At 31.6% G+C, this 16546-nt stretch overlaps 1 protein-coding gene across 2 annotated transcripts; it reads right to left on the reverse strand.

Annotated features, from left to right (window-relative positions):
* Window positions 1-1604: 1604 nt before the first annotated feature.
* Window positions 1605-7620, reverse strand: LOC102664058 (uncharacterized). 2 transcript variants are annotated; one of them, XM_006596338.3, is made up of 4 exons: window positions 7077-7620; window positions 5779-6045; window positions 3706-5361; window positions 1605-3621 (listed from the first exon to the last, which is right to left on the reverse strand). In XM_006596338.3, the coding sequence occupies exons 2-4, from the start codon at window positions 5903-5905 to the stop codon at window positions 1973-1975; spliced, it is 3432 nt and encodes a 1143-aa protein (XP_006596401.1). In that variant the 5' UTR covers window positions 5906-6045; window positions 7077-7620; the 3' UTR covers window positions 1605-1972. The 2 variants fall into 2 exon arrangements, with proteins under 2 accessions (XP_006596401.1, XP_006596400.1); XM_006596337.3 differs by having other exon boundaries at window positions 1605-5361.
* Window positions 7621-16546: the final 8926 nt, after the last annotated feature.

Raw genomic sequence — 16546 nt, forward strand, 5'->3', positions numbered from 1 at the left:
TCTCACATTCTTTTCTCACAAGCCTCTTCAGTTTTATCTCAGCTATTCTTTTATGTTAGGCGTCTTTAGCTATAACCACACTCCCCATATTTAAGATGTAGAAAAATTAATTGAACAGTCAAACCTCTTCAGTTTTATCTCAGGTATTATTTTATGTTAGTTCTCCAAGACTTAATAAAAGGTTCAAAACTATAACAATAAACGTACAAAAATGAATGACGTAAAAAAATTAATAAACATCATTTAATTTTATTTATCTTATTTTAAAAGTAACTTTTTTCTCTTAAACTACTTTTTATTAAAACATGATATCAAAAATAAAAAATATTAAAAATATAATCTCAATTAAATAAAAAAATATTTTAGAAATAATATAATTGAATAGGATAAAGTTAATTAAGATTTATTTATATTTTAATCTACCATACATAAATTTTTTAATCCCAAAGGAGTATTATATATTAGTTTTAACTGCATGACAACCTGCTCTTCTGATATATATTGTACTTCACGTCAATACTTTTCTTCTTTTTCTACCAGATTAATACTTCAGCATTAGATTTTCTTTTTTTCTTCTTGCTACTTTTTCACCTTGAATAAAGATGTCTTAAGATTTAATTTTGAACAATGTGACACAAGTTCTAAGAGAGCAGATTCCAAACAGTCTTCTAACGATCTTTGAGATATAAATGTTCTAACATCATCTCAAATTATTCTTAAATGTCTGAAACTACATATTTAACCATTTCTTTTAAAATTCATTTAATCTTTAAAATTATGTTATTGTAATTTTTTTTGGAATTTATGACGGATAGGGGTGGGAATAGGTCAGGCCGACCTACAGGGGCCTATGATCTGACCTACATAAAGTCTGGCCTGAACTAGCCTATTTAATTAAAAGGTTAGGCTCGGACTTTTTTAAAGCCTATTAAATTAAATAGACCAGACTTAGGCTTATTAAAAAGCCTTATAAGCCTAATAGACTAGCTTTATATATATATATATATATATATATATATATATATATATATATATATATATATAAATTATTTTTTGGGTACCAATATATAATATTATTTTTTGGCTACAATTAAATTTTTTTTGAAACTATCCGACTTTTATTACACATTACTCCTCCATAACTTCTATTCTTATAATCAAGGACTTTAATTACAATTTAGGTGTGAGTCATGTGTTCTTTTGTATTCTTCATTATTTTGATTCACTTTCCTTTTTTTTTTTTTTAACTTTCCTATTACGTTCCTACTCCATAAAATATTAAATATTTATTGTGAAGAAAACTTTTAAAAAGGTTATCAGACCAGACCAAGCTTTTAAAAAGGTAAAGCCAAGCCAAAATAAAAGTCTTTGATAGGCTATAGACCAGGTTCAGGCCTTAAAGATTCATCGTAGGTTAGGCTCAGACCTTTCAAAGCCTGACCTGACCTGACCTATTCTCACCCCTAATGACGGAACACATTCTTAGTTTTAAGAGAGTTGTCGAAAGAAAAAGAAGTTGCTATCAGATCGCTATTAGGAGATACGAGGTGGCACATTGTTTATAAAAAAATTAACCATAACTTTAAGAAAATAAAAGCTTGAAATAAACACAATAATTACTTATATACACACGCCAAAATCACATTTTTACAAGGAATGTATTTTCAGCATCTGCTGCCAAACTGTTGCACAGAAAAATTGAATGCTGGAGCTAATCCGCTTCTAATACACAATGTAGAACAAGTCAATCTTATTGCACTTGTTCAAGAGAACTAAACAATAATTCTTTGTATAGATGCATCATCACCACATCCCAAATTTGGATAAAAGAATTCCCCCCATTCTTGATCTTCCAAACATCACTTTAAATTCGCCACAAATAGAATAACCTGAATTGTCATCTGAGCCAGTGCATTGAGTTATGACTCAATCATTTTCTCAATTGAGTATGTGCTTTTTTCCTTTTAACAGATTACGGAATCCCTCTTATCACTTGACTCGGCGAGGTATAGCCCATCAGTTGATGAAGTGGTGAGCTTTTTGGCTGTGAATGTGCCTCCAATTCTGATGGCACATTATTGGAGGAGTTCACAGCTTGTTCGTCTGTTTCCACTGGAGCTTTACTTGTACTAAGACTTCTTGAAGCAGTTTTGTCCTTCTCTGTTATAGGCTCCAAGGTGCCAGAAGAGACAGTTTGCTTATCATATGCACTGCCATGCAAGGGATGTAATGGTGCCGCAGACACAGGATCACCTTCTGAGGAGTAGCTTTTACCAACAGAATGACCATAATCATCAGAATATGAAATGTGGTCTGCATGAGACTCTGAATGTGGATTGCTTCCATCAATCACCTCATTTTGATCATCAAGGCTACTTGATGATGGGGGCTTTAGACCATTTGGTGCATACGAGACTATATGACTTCTGTTCTGCAGAGAAAACTTGAGTACCTCTTGACATGCACCACATTTGAGCTGGTGATATACCCTTTTGAAAAGGAGGAAATCAGAAGGCAGTTGCAGCAGCTTTAAGCATTTATGACAAGTGACAAATGGTGCTCCACCTGCTACCGGTCGGTAATGTTGCCTAGTCAAGCTCGGTTTCTCCCAAAAATATTTCTTCACCTCAGGCCTAAGCTTCTGATCACAAGATTTTGTTTCATGGCCATGTGCTGGGAGGTTTTTGAGCCATTGTGGACCTGAGGGATAGGAATGGTGAGGTGAACAACAATTGTGACCTGGACTAGGCCTGCATAACTCTTCATGCTGATAAAGATCACATGGAGGCAACTCTGTGGAGCATTGGCATTGTTGGGGACAGCAAGGAAAAAAGGAATGATCAACATGGTGTATGCTGCTCGTTGGCTCAGTTAAACAAGGTACATGTGGAAAATTATGCTTTTGGCACCAGTCGGTTCCATGGCTACATATCTCATCACACCTAGGATAATCCAAACCATGATAAAGTCTTCTTTCATGAAGATCATGGCTTTGATATGCAGAAACATGACTTCCCATGGACAGTCTTCCATTTGTTTCCCCGTTTAGATAGCAAGTTCTGTTGAGTTGTTCCTGCAATTTATAAACCATTCTCAACAGTTTCATCTTCTCCTGGTCAGGGTCATCAAAAGAGTCTGGTGAACGATAGCTAGAGCTGCAGTATAACTCATCATGCATTTGATTTGACGTGCTGCCACTTTCATAGCCAGATAGTGAACCACTTCGATGGTTAGGCACTCTGGCTGGAAACTCATCTTTCTTTGTTCTCATCCAATGTGCACGACCATGTCTTGTAGTCTCTGGCACTTCATTTAGATTCCTCCTGCTGTCTCTTGGAACACGAGGCCTTCTCTCACGAAAATATGATTGGTGTTGTGTTTCAAGATCACCACATAACATGCTATTAACAAGGCCTTTTCCTTTTCTGGACCCTCCCTCAGAAACACCATTAGCAACAGTGTAAGTGTTCTCAAGAGAATCTACATACTGATTAGGGAACTGCTCGTCCACCCCATCGTTTGAAGAGATGCTGCCATCATAAGCATGATAGCTTTGAATGGTTGAGGATTTAGACAATCCTCCCAGTGTACCACTAGTCTCAAAACCGGGATTAATTACTTCTGCATTAACAAATGTATCAACAGATCTTACACGATCAAAGCGATGGTGAATGGCTTTAAAAGAAGCATGATAACCAGATGTACCTTTTTCAAGTTCACGAGGGTAAGCATGTGATATTCTTCCTTCTTCAGTACTTAACCTTTGGGCAATAGATGCATTTCTGGTATTGTCCATTTCAGATTTTGCACCCACTAGACCTGATTGGTCATGTTTACGATCTTCACCATCCAATGCACACTCATTCAACTCCTCTTCTGTTACCTCTAATAACAAGTTTCGGTTATTAAATTTCTCTGATCCTGCTTCATTGCTTCCATTAATGTCCACTTTAGGATTTGCACCAACTAGAGCTGAGTTATCATTATTGACTTCTTCTCTATCCAATCCAGAAAATAAATCTTTTTCCGCTCTTTCTAGTAACGAGTTTCCATTATTTAACTCTTCTACTACATCTATATCATTTCCAGCAATGTCCACTTCAGACTTTTCCTGTACTGGAGCCAATTTCTCATCATTGCCATCTTCTTTATCGAATGCACAAATTAAGTGCTCCACTGCTTCTTCCAATGGCACATTTCCATTACTTAGCTCTTCTCCTTCTAGTTGAAGGTTTGTGTTCTTTGCATTTTCTACTGAACTGTCTGCCATCAATTCTGCTGAGGCCTCAATCTCAAAGTGAGTTACCTCATCTGAACAACGATTGTAGGACACTGTATGTCTTCTCATATCTGATAATTTAAGGCTATCAATCTCATTTTCCAGTTCTTCCTCTGGTAAATTTAACTGTCCTATCTGTTCTCCATTGCATTCACCATTTTCAATTTGATCCCTTCCACCATTTCCATCCAAAGAATATTCTCTTGAGGAAGAACTAGTTTCTTTTGCCCTCAGAGAAGTGGCTAGCTGCTCTCCAATGCATTCACCATTTTCAATTTGATCCCTTCCACCATTTCCACTCAAAGAACATTCTCCTGAGGAAGAAGTAGTTGCTTTTTCCCTCAAACCATTCTCCTGAGAAAAACATGCCAGCTCTCCAGTGAATTCACCATCTTCAATTTGATCCCTTCCACCATTTCCATTCAAAGAACATTCTTCTGGGGATGAACTAGCTGTTTTTGCCTTCAAACCATTCTCATAAGAAATAAGTGGCTGCTCTCCATTGCATTCACCATCTTCAATTTGCTCCCTTCCATAATTTCCATTCAAAGAACCTTCTCTTGAGGAAGAACTAGTTGATTTTTCCTCAAAACCATTCTCCTGAGAAGTGACTAGCTGCTCCCCATTGCATTCACCATCTTCAATTTGATCACTTCCACCACTTCCATTCAAAGAGCATTCACCTGAGGAAGAACTAGTTGCTCTTTCCTTGAAACCTTTATCCTGAGAAGCGGCTAGTTGCTCTCCATTGCATTCACCATTTTCAATTTGATCCCTTTTATCTTGTCCATCCAAAGAACATTCTTCTGAGGAAGAACTAGTTGATTTTTTCCTCACACCATTCCCCTGATCACTAACTAGCAGCTCTCCATTGCTGTATTTTTTATCATCAGTTTTAGGATCCAATGCATTTGTAGGAGCTGCACCAGTTTCACGCATTCTAGATTCTGAGTTCAATGCATTTCCAGCAGATGCATCAGTTTCACGTGTACTGGATTCCTTGTTCAATGCATTTCTAGGAGCTGCATCAGTTTCATGTGTGTTGGATTCTGAGTTCACAGCCCCATTTCTTCGTTTCTTAGCTGTATGGTGAGCAGTGAAATGATTTCACTTAAATATTAAGAATTATAGGAGGTATATGCATATAATCAGTAACTTGATTTGCAAAACTAGCGTTCAAAAATTAATAGGCAAACAAGAGGTAGGCAATAGATTGGAGCAGCAATATTTTCTTCCTAGGGTGGGGAATAATTTGTTCTAGCAAGACATTCATATCAATCAATCAAAGAGAATAAATCATATCAGAAAAATCAATTTGGTTTGCATAAGTTCAGAAGAAAATAACAACCCAAACACAATATGTATGTAGGTAAGAGCTCAGCAAACAGCAAGTGCAACAGCCACAAACTTCACAGCTCAAAATTTATACTCCATCATGTTTCCCTACTGAATAAAACACGAAAAGTAAAACCATATACAACAACAGTGAGAATTTTAACCTTGAAGAGTGGTGCCACATCCACCACACTTGTACACATCATAATCTGGAGACTCTGGAAGAAGTTGCCAGCATTTAGGACATAACACTAATCGTGGTTTGGGTTTGGGAGCCGATTCACCAGACATCTTACTCCAAATTTATAATAAATTACTGTTCTAATATTGGATTTTGGCTAACAGATTTTGCACAGCAGATCTCAAAGTTAAACACTAAATCCACTCAACATTCTGGCTGGAAAAAAAATGCTCTCCGAAGCTTTCATTGCCTGCAGCGAACAAGATTGAAGTTTAGCTCGCAAGCTCAAAATACAAATTGATGGCTCCTTAATTATATATATAAAAAAAACTATAGATGCAGAAAATCAACAAGAAATATAGATAATAAAAGCATTTTGTTCATATTTAGTAAATTTTGACAAAATGACTATATGGATCTTAAATCAGCTAAAACCAGACATGACACTACCATCAAGATACATCAACTACCGTAATAAATATTTTCCAGAATAGGAAATGCTCTTCGAAAGGAACATGCTCCAATTTTTGGAAACAAACCTATAATTCTCAGAATCTATCTATCCACTACATGCACTTCTACGGTAGTTTCAAAGCTCATAGTATTCAAATTCTAAAAAACTCATTTTGAACTAGCAATTTGAAAATTTTCTTTACCATTTTTTCTTATATTCTAATAATCGGCACACGGTTATGACGTAAGACCAAAGACCAATTAACTCTTAGGTGTAAAATTGACGAAAAAAAGACAGAGAAGATGGAGTTATATTTCATAGAACGGAAAGTTAAAATTCACATTATCACTCACGAAAAAAGGGAATCACGAACCATAGGATGTAGGAAAATATGTTAAATATTTTTCACAAAATAAGCTGAATTTATAGCGTAATTTGCAGCATGCATCAAATTTAACAGAACAAAAGACTAGTCCAACCCCACCAACCAATGACAAAATCAACACTCGCACCTATCACGCCAAAAAACATTAAAAAGAAACAACGTTTAACAATTTACAAAACCACAAAGAAAATAAACAAAATCAATCTTCATTTTTTTCCCCAAAAAACAATTTTTAAGAAAACCAACATAAGGAAAATAGCAGAGACAGACATTCACCGGAACAATCAAACTATTCGCACCCATTACGTGCAAAAATAAACTTAAAAAGGAAATATGGTTTCAAAATACACAAAACCCACAAAGAAAAAACAAAAACAAATTTCATTTATTTCCTTCAAAAAACGATTTTTAAGCAAAAGAAAAAGAGAAGAGAGAAACTCACCGGGAGAATCAAGATACCCACTACGCAGTACAGCCACAACACGCAACACCCATATTAGTTCGCAGCATAGATCGGCTCAGAAGGTAAGTGGAGAGAGGAAAGAAAAAAAGAAAAAGAGAAGAAAATAAAAGAGCGAGAAATTGAATGAAAATGGAAAAGGGTGAATGAAACGAAGGTGGCGGGAAAGAGGGGGCTGAGACAAAACGAGAACCTTTTCTTTTCCGCAAAATCTTTGCCACAGAAGAATGAGAGAGAGAGAGAGAAGGCAGAGGCAGTGAAAGAAAGAATGAATGAATTGTGTATTATTTTTGTTTGTGTGTTGGTTTGGTCAACTCTTGTGACACAGAAACAAGGAATGGATGTAACAGTTTCATCATGGTCTTGTGTGTCTGGTTTGTGTTTGCGTGTTTTTTTATTTTTATCTTCTTCTTGTTGTTCTTCTGATCGCTTGTGTTGTAGTAATTGTAATTGAGTTGGTGTTAGTTGTTAATGTGTGGGGGAAGTGAGAAAAGTGGTAAAAGAGAGGCAGTGAAAGGGACAGGACTTGAAGGAGGTTTCAGAGTCGACGCTCTTCCCATTTAAAGCGGAACCAAATCAACCAGAATCTTTTTCCCATTCATACAACAATTTTTTTTTTACAAACGTGATTTTGCAATTTTTTAAAAAATCAGTTGCAATTAGGGGTGAAATGAACCGAGTAACAATCCAAAACTATAGAAAAAGCTTGTTAAACTTAACAAGTCGGCCTGTTTAACTAACAATAATAATAATTTTATTTTATCAAATCTTATCTTATCAAGATTTTATTTTATCTAGATTTTATTTTATCCAGATTTTATTCCATCTAGATTTTATTTCGTCCAGATTTTATTTCATCTAATTTTATCTTATCTTGTCCAGATTTTATTTTATTTCGTTTGTGGGCTTGGACTTAAAATAGATTTGTAAGTTTTGGGACCGAGGACCTATATAACAGCACCAAGGTTTTAGTTTAGGAAGTTTTTTTCGGAGAGGAGGATAATTCTAGGATTTTATAATTCCAGTTTTTTATCACTGTTCATGCACACTATTCACGTAGAATAAAATTCGTTTTCTGCAATTTCGTTTCGGCTTCAATCTACAGTTTCATTTCTACTGATTAATGGAAGGCTAAGTCTCTAGCGTTGTTTTCTCTTGAAGATCAAGCACAACTCTCTTTGAGGCTATACTCGTTTTCACCTTTGTAAAGACATTTTCACACAATTTAAATATTTTTGTTTGACTATATTAGTGTAAATCATCTCTAATCCATACATTTTTTAATATTATGCTCTTTTTTATTTTCTTTTGATATACTTTGTGCTTTAACGACTTGAATTTAATATGATTTTGTTTATCAATTATTTTTGGATTTGTACATTACTTATATGAAATTTTATAATTTTCTTTTTTTAGTTAGTATTTCACTAGGTTTTAAAATAATTAATTAATCAAAGACATCTTTAAGCAAGCTTTTAAATAGGCTCGTGGGTCAAGTCAGGCTTTTATGTAAGCCGAGCCGAGCCTTTAAAAGAAAGTCTATGACAGGTAATGAGTCAAGTTCAAGCCTTACGTATTCAACTCAAGTCGAGCTCAAGCCTAGTAAAGCTTAGCTTGGCTTGACTCATTTTCACCCCTAGTTGCAACCTAAATTCTCAACGTGGTTTTTAAAAATATAAACAAAGGAAATTAATAAAATTAGAGAAGTTAATAAAGTTAAAGAAAATTAGTTAAAAACAATACAATTGAAGAATTTTTTGAATTTATATAGTGTGAAATGAAATACATTGATAGTAAAAAAAAATTAATGTTTGACTGAAACTTTCGGGACGACAGGACACCTATTTTTTAAATGACCAATTAGTCTGCAGATTGAATAATATTTTGATTGATTTTTTTCTCTCTCATCCGTATTAGTTCGTATTTTTGTTAATTTTGGTCAACCTTTTTTGTTTCTCCTCATGGTTGGATTGACACATAATTATAATCCTTGATATGGTAGCCAATACTCATGATGACGCATGTCTGCTAACGGGACTTTGTATACACTTGACACGTAATCCAATGTATACATTGGACTAACATATTGCAAGTAATTTATATTGATGTGTTTACATGTAGCAATGACATGTGCACATGGCATGTGTAGCTATTAAGGTTTTTCACAATCACATGTTCTTTGATTTAGCCTAACAATGAATTTCCCCATTGGACGCCTCTCTCTCGTATTCATTCTTTCCTCAACTTGAAACTTAAATCTTTGGCGATCAAACTGTTGAACAAAGTGAGTGTTGGACTTAGTGTCTTCTTCAGTGATAAACTTGGTCGTAATGAGTGTAAACTTGTTCAGAGGAGATCATTGCATCAGCCTGAGTCTCACGGTCAACAAAATATTTGTTTAACTTCTCATACGTGACTTTGACCAAGACATTGATTGGAAAATTTCTCATTTTTTTAGCACCTAGTTGAGTGACTCTACCAAATTAGTGGTCATGTATCCCCACTGTTTTCCCTCATCTCATGCCAAGGTCCATTGCTCCCTTGGTATTTGATCAAGCCAGTTAGTGTCGTGTGGGTTTTCTTCTTATAGCTAACCCATGAAGCTTAGTCAGTGTTGTCGGTAAACGTGTATCTATATGTGTTCCATTAAATGCATCGAGGCATTGAGTGTGGCATTCCAAAAAATAGTCGCCTATAAAACATAGAACAATGATACCATATAACTCCCGGTAGTGACAAAAAAAATCTAGTTGGATCATGGCATACCCTGTAGTTTGAAAAATATATAAATTTGATTGTCAATTTAATGTTAAATAATAAAATATTGTGAATTAAAATAAAAAAATATCTTATCTATACTTAAGACGTTTTTTCTTTTGTCCTCATTTTTGAATTGTTTTTTGTAATTTTGGTCAATGTGTCGAATACAGAACACATGTGACGAGTTGTCTGTTGTCCACCCACTATCAAGTCGTCTGTATGCACTTTTGATTGATTCGTGCCTATTAGAGATTAAGCATATACCATCTTGTGGTGTCATGTGTGTTCTCAAGTTTTGCAAAGAAAAAACAAGTGTCAACCATCTGCTGTCTCACCCTCGACAATGGCAAATGCCAATGGAAATATATTGTTAACCCCATCTTGTGCAACTGCAATTAATAGTGTCCCTTTGTATCGATCATAAAGCCATGTTCCATCGATTTGCACAATGGGTTTACAAAATCCAAATGCATCAATGCATGCCTTAAATGACCAAAAAAGTCGATGGAATATGACCTTGTTTGGAATTGGTTGGCTCGACTCGTCCAATGCAGGAATAGTTTGAATTCTAATAATTTTGCCAAGGACGAATAATTGCAAAGCTTGCAGGTATTAGGGAAGTATGTTGTATGACTCTTCCCAATTACCATATACCTTCTCGAGGATCCATTGTTTTGCTAGCCATGTTTTTCGATATGTGATGGTGTATCCGAACTCTTGTCTAATGAATGTGATGAATGTAAGAACAGTTAGTTGTTCATTTTGTTCAACCATCGTCGTTATCGTTGATGTCCACCAAAATTTTGTCTTCATCGTCATTGAAGTCACCAACTACTTCATCCAATAACCCATTTTCAGCGCATGTTGTCTCTAAAAGTCTACTACTAATCCATACACATTTACTATCAGAGTTTCACAAATTTGAGTAATAATTTGGATACCTTCTCTAAAAATGAAAAAATCGATAAAATTGTACTTCATTCACTTCACACTCCAAATTTTTTATGATTCAATCATTCTTCTTTTGGGCTTCCATAATGCATGATTCCTTAAATAAATTATTTATCATAAATCTGTGAGCCTATAATATTATATAAATCTAAAAATTTTACACAAAAATTTACTCAAATACTAAAATTGTTAAAATGAGTGTTTAACTTGAACCATATTAAGTTTTGTAATTGAAAAATAGTTCTTTAAATAGTAAGAATGAATTAAGCAATGATGGCTTATATAAGTTACTTACAATATCACATAAAATATGTTGCTTAATTTATCATTGCTTACAATACTAAATTCATGATAAAAAAATCTGTTTACCAAACACTCAAATACATTTTTTAGCTAATAAAAAAAAGTTAAAAATTATTTGAAATATCTTGACAAATACACTCTAAGAGCATCTCCTATGCAGGTGCTTCATGGGTTGCTCAAAATTAAGTGACATTACTTAAAATTGAGCAATATAGTGCCAAGTCATATACTCAAATGATAAAAAAAACTTGTTAAGTAACATCCTTTAATTTTAAGCAACCCATGAAACACTTGTGTTAAAAATGCTCTTAGTGTATATTTGTCAAAACATTTTAACTAGCTTTTAACTTTTTTTATTAACTAAATAATGGGTAACGAGTTTTTTTTAATAACTTTTAATATTTTTTGAAACATTACTTCAAAAAATATTTTTTAAAACGCTAGTTTCTAACTTCTAAATTTTTATATTAATTCTCTTTTTTTACTTAAATACTTATTAGTATTCCTTTTATTTAAGATAAAAAAGAATTATTATATACAATTTTATATTGTTTTATCTATTTCAATAAATAATTTTATCAAATAATGATAATTTTTTCAATTTTTTAACTTTCAGTCAATCTTGTAGTTAGTTTTAACATAACTTAATAAGCAATCAAAAGTTCAAAAGTCGTAAAAATATTTTAATACTGCATCTTAGTAGTAGTTTAAAAAGAATGATTGAGGTAAGGAGTAAGGGCTATATTCGATTTTCTTTTATAATAAAAAACTGATTTTACACATATTCTCTTCATTCTTATTTATAAAATATAATGATTTAATTTATTTTTTACATATATAATTATTAATTTATTAAGATTAAAAAAGATTAAATTAATTAATAATAAAAAATTTATCTAATTGGATCTTATAGATAGAATGAGAAAAAGTATTAACGAACAGTTTTGTAGCATTTACGGGTGAAATGACTGTTATAAAACATAACTTTTTGGTAATAAAATGGAATGAGATGATTGTTTGTCGTGTTTTCCGATGAATGGAAGAGTCTGAAACACTAGTATGAAAATCAGCGCTCTTTTCCTGCCGGATTCGAATTCGAATTCGTATACATGAACAACAAGAATATTTTACTTTACTTTTATTAACTTTTCTTTTGGTCGTTAAAGAATTTAAAGAATATTATAATATAATACTCCATTCATTCTTAATTATAATTTTTTTAGAAATATATTTATTTTTTATGATATTTTTTTAAATTTTTAAATGTATTAATTATTTTTTCCTATACATTCTTACTTAATTATTTTCTCTTCAAATATTAATGAAAAATAATTAAATACATAGAAATAAAAAAAGAATAATTTTAAAATGATAATACAAATAATTAATATATTTAATATGATTAATTAAATTAATTATTTTTTTAAAGGATGTAAAGTAATTGAAAAAGTCTTATACATAGGAAGTACTATTTATTTAGTACTCCCCAATCCATATATAAGCAAAAAAAAAATATTTTATATCTTAGACACGTACCTAATGTCATTTCTATTTAATGATCATTCCTAAAATATTATTTATTTTATTGTAACTCTATTTTCAAGAATTTTATTTTACGTATGATATCAAATTTTAATGAATGATATTTTATAAATAATCTTATATTTTACTTGAAATTTATAAAATTAAATGATTTCAAGTAATTTTCTTAAACATTGTGAAGTAGTTATTTTTGTTTATATGTAAGTCCAAAAGAAGTATTATTAATGTATTCTTGTTACAAATATAGGTTTAGGTTTTTATATATTAGTTTTGTTTTTATTTATAAGACCCAACTTTTAATGATATAATTCCTAAAGCATCATTCATTTAACTTTAACTGTAACTGTTTTTTCTTTCAAGATTTTTTTTTCATGATAAGTAGGATATTTTAAAAATAACCTTATATTTTACTTTGAAATTAGTAAAATTAAATAATTTCAAATAACTTTTTTAAATAATATAAATTTATTTTTTACTGTGCTAAAAGGAAATACGAAACAACTTCACACAAAAAATACGAAAACCCAGGTATTTATCTTCTATTGGATGAAAATAATAAATTTTAAAAGATAAAAGAATCAGACGACGGAAATCAGGGTAACTGCAGTTTCGTGTCTATATTTTTGTACCAAAAAGTAATTTTCTTATTTTTTTTATATAAGATGTAATTCATATTGTTTTATACATTAATTATTTTTAGATTAAAAGTATTTCTATTTAGATAAAAGAGTGATTATATTAGCATGCATTAAAAAGAGAAAAATATTAATGATAATGATATTTTTTTAAAAATATATTAATTTAGGATAAATTTATTGTTATTAATTACATTAATTATGTTTTTAATTTTGATAAATTAGATAATTGGATTGTACAAATAAAAACAAAGATAGTATTTATTATTTATTTACTAATCTAAGAAAAACAATGATAACTATTAATATTGAATCGAACCAAAATTAAGGTGTGAAATTGAGACATTTGATGCAGAAATCACCAAGAAAATTTTGAGGCATAGATGAAGCCAATGTGCACAAAAGAACAAAAGTGCAAAAGAATCAAGGGCTAGTCCTATGATATGACACCTTTTACAACTTCCCACAGATACTTCTCAACAATATTTGTTTTTTAAAACAAAATAAAATGATTAATAAGGTATAGTTTTGTATTTTGCACAAGAGACTTGTAAATCTAATATTGATATTTCTTTATGTACATTTTAAAGCTTTTATTCCTTAAACCGTGGTAAACTTTCGTTTATAGTTTGCTATGAGCATTTTCAATATTGCATTCTCTTTATGGTTTTATCTCATTTTTAGTAAGTTCTATTACGACTATTCGTATTTCAGAAATGACTAAATTTCTTTATTTCAGTTGTGAAACTATTTAAGAATTTAAAACGAGTACAACGTATTATTACAGATTATTTGTATTTTATTTACATTTATTTATAGAATTAAAAAATCAACATTGTAAGCTTTCAGCAAACTTTTTCATTGATTATCCTTCACACATAAAAAAAAAGGTCACACTTTCACATTTCATCACTTATAGCATTTGTTGAGTGTTATGCAAACATGGTTAACTCTCCAACATCATTAATGAAGTCATGAAGCTCATCGACTTTTACTATTTTGGAGTATCATTTTAGTATCACTTGGACCGAGATATCTTTAGAAGTTCGATCTACACATATAAGATATCTCTGTACATCCGCACCAACAAGGGAGTTTGCACAAAATGCATGATCTATCCCTCGATATTCAAGAGTAAAATCTCGATACAATTCAGACTAAAATACTTAAAAAGGACTCAAGCCTATCAAGTTGATTATTCTCTGGTATTGGACCGACAAGGGTGCACATGTTGGATGTGTGACTAGAACTGGGTCACAAAGTCCACATGGTTACTCAGAATTTGCATGATCATGATTGTATAATTGATTTCCTCGCCTAAATACAAGTATATAAGCTGGCTTCTTATATGATTTTTCTCTAACTCTCGTTGATAACTCTCTTACTCATTCACGACTTATTTGAGCATTGAAATCTTTGCGGACACCCCAATGCCACTGTGTTGAGTCATCATCACCCCATACTCTATGTTTAATTCATCCTTTTGATCAGAGAATTGTCTCTGAACCAGATCAACCAACTTCCACTGAACATTCAAACCATTCCTTTTGAGTTTGTGAGTGCTTTTACATTATTGACATCTTTCTCTATTCACTTAGATCAACACCCTTCTTAGAATGTGAGTTTGTGTCTAACTCAACTCCGAAAGGTAGCTCATAAGATGAGGGTTGTCTCCCACTTATATATTTTATCTTGGCACTGTCTCTAACCAATGTGAGATTTGGGTTATTCCCAATACACTTGTTCATGCCTAACACTTTTGGATTTGATACATGGATAATATGATAGATAACCCTTTTAATGGATCCATGGTAGATATTAATATCATCTTAGAATGTGGGTTTAAGTTTAATTCAACTTCAAAGCCTAACTCATAGGGTGAAGATTACCCCTCACTTATATATTCTATCTTGGCACTATCTATAATTGATGTGAGACTTGGGTCATTTCCAATTCCTTCTTCATTCTCACTATGCTTTCCTTCATCATGCTTCTTCATCATCATCCTCCAAATTATATCATTGTCTTGATTACTTCAATAAAATTTAAAATTAGTAACAAAATAATTTGTATGTAGTTTTTTTTTTTATAAATTGTTACTAAAATTTTTGTGGTCCTAATATTAATGACAAAAAAATAATTTGTCACAATATTTTTTTTAATTTCTTATATTATTTGATTTCTAGTATGCATTCGTTATTTTGTCTCTTGAAATATGAAAAATGAGAACCATATTATTAAATCTGACTTTGATACTACTGACCCAGTACTTTAATTAGGTTAGTGATCGGGTCAATTTTTACAACATTGGTGAGAATATTAAAATTTTATCTTAAAAATTGGATGCTTATACAAAAATTAATCACTCTTACACATGAATTTCACTTGTGATTCTTCTAAAGATGAAATTGGGTAGGAATAGATTATGTTTAAGTTATAAGACGAATCAGATTCTTCAAATATTTTGATTAATACAAGCAAATATTAAGTTTTGAAGTTTACATCTTTTTGTAGATTAGGCGGATCGGAAGCTTTGTCGTGTTTGCATCTGTATAACAGACGATAGCTCCTTGGATGGTTGGATGCTGAGTATGTGCACTAATGATCATGTTTAGTGTTTTGATGCTTTGGTCCTTTATGCATAGAATATTCTTACTCTTCATAGAATTTGTCAAAGACCAAAGAAAGAAAAAGAAGTCAAGTGAAAAAGCTACGTATTCCATCAAAAGGTGTGACAAAAGCAAGTTGCTATTGAGTGATTAAAGGTGACTTGACCTTTGATGGAAGATTTGGACTGCAGATATAAAAAGATAAGCAAGTTGTTTTATTATTTCGGTTTAAGAAGTTGGTCATATACATTAAATGTTTTAACAATGATGAAAAAGACCAAAAAGAAGGTGATTTAGTCACAACGATTACTTCCTAATGAAGGCTATAAATAGTTGAAGAATTAAATTGCTAAAAAAAAAACCTTATGCACAATCATTCAATCAAGATTTAATATTCTTTGTAATTCATTTGAAGTTTATAATTTAACCCTAAAACACTTTGTATATTTTTATTATTTATTACTTTTTTTAAGAACACATACTGCAAAAAAATATTACATACGCTATTAAATATTTTAAAATATTTAAGGATTTTTATATTTTTAATATAATAACAGAATATTTATAATAAAATATTAGTTTAAATATGTTTAAGGTCTTGATAAATGACTGAATTTTGTTTTGGGTGTCTAATAAATTTTGTTGTTGCCTT

This window comes from Glycine max, chromosome 14, assembly GCF_000004515.6.
Source record: "Glycine max cultivar Williams 82 chromosome 14, Glycine_max_v4.0, whole genome shotgun sequence".
NCBI lineage: Eukaryota > Viridiplantae > Streptophyta > Magnoliopsida > Fabales > Fabaceae > Glycine > Glycine max.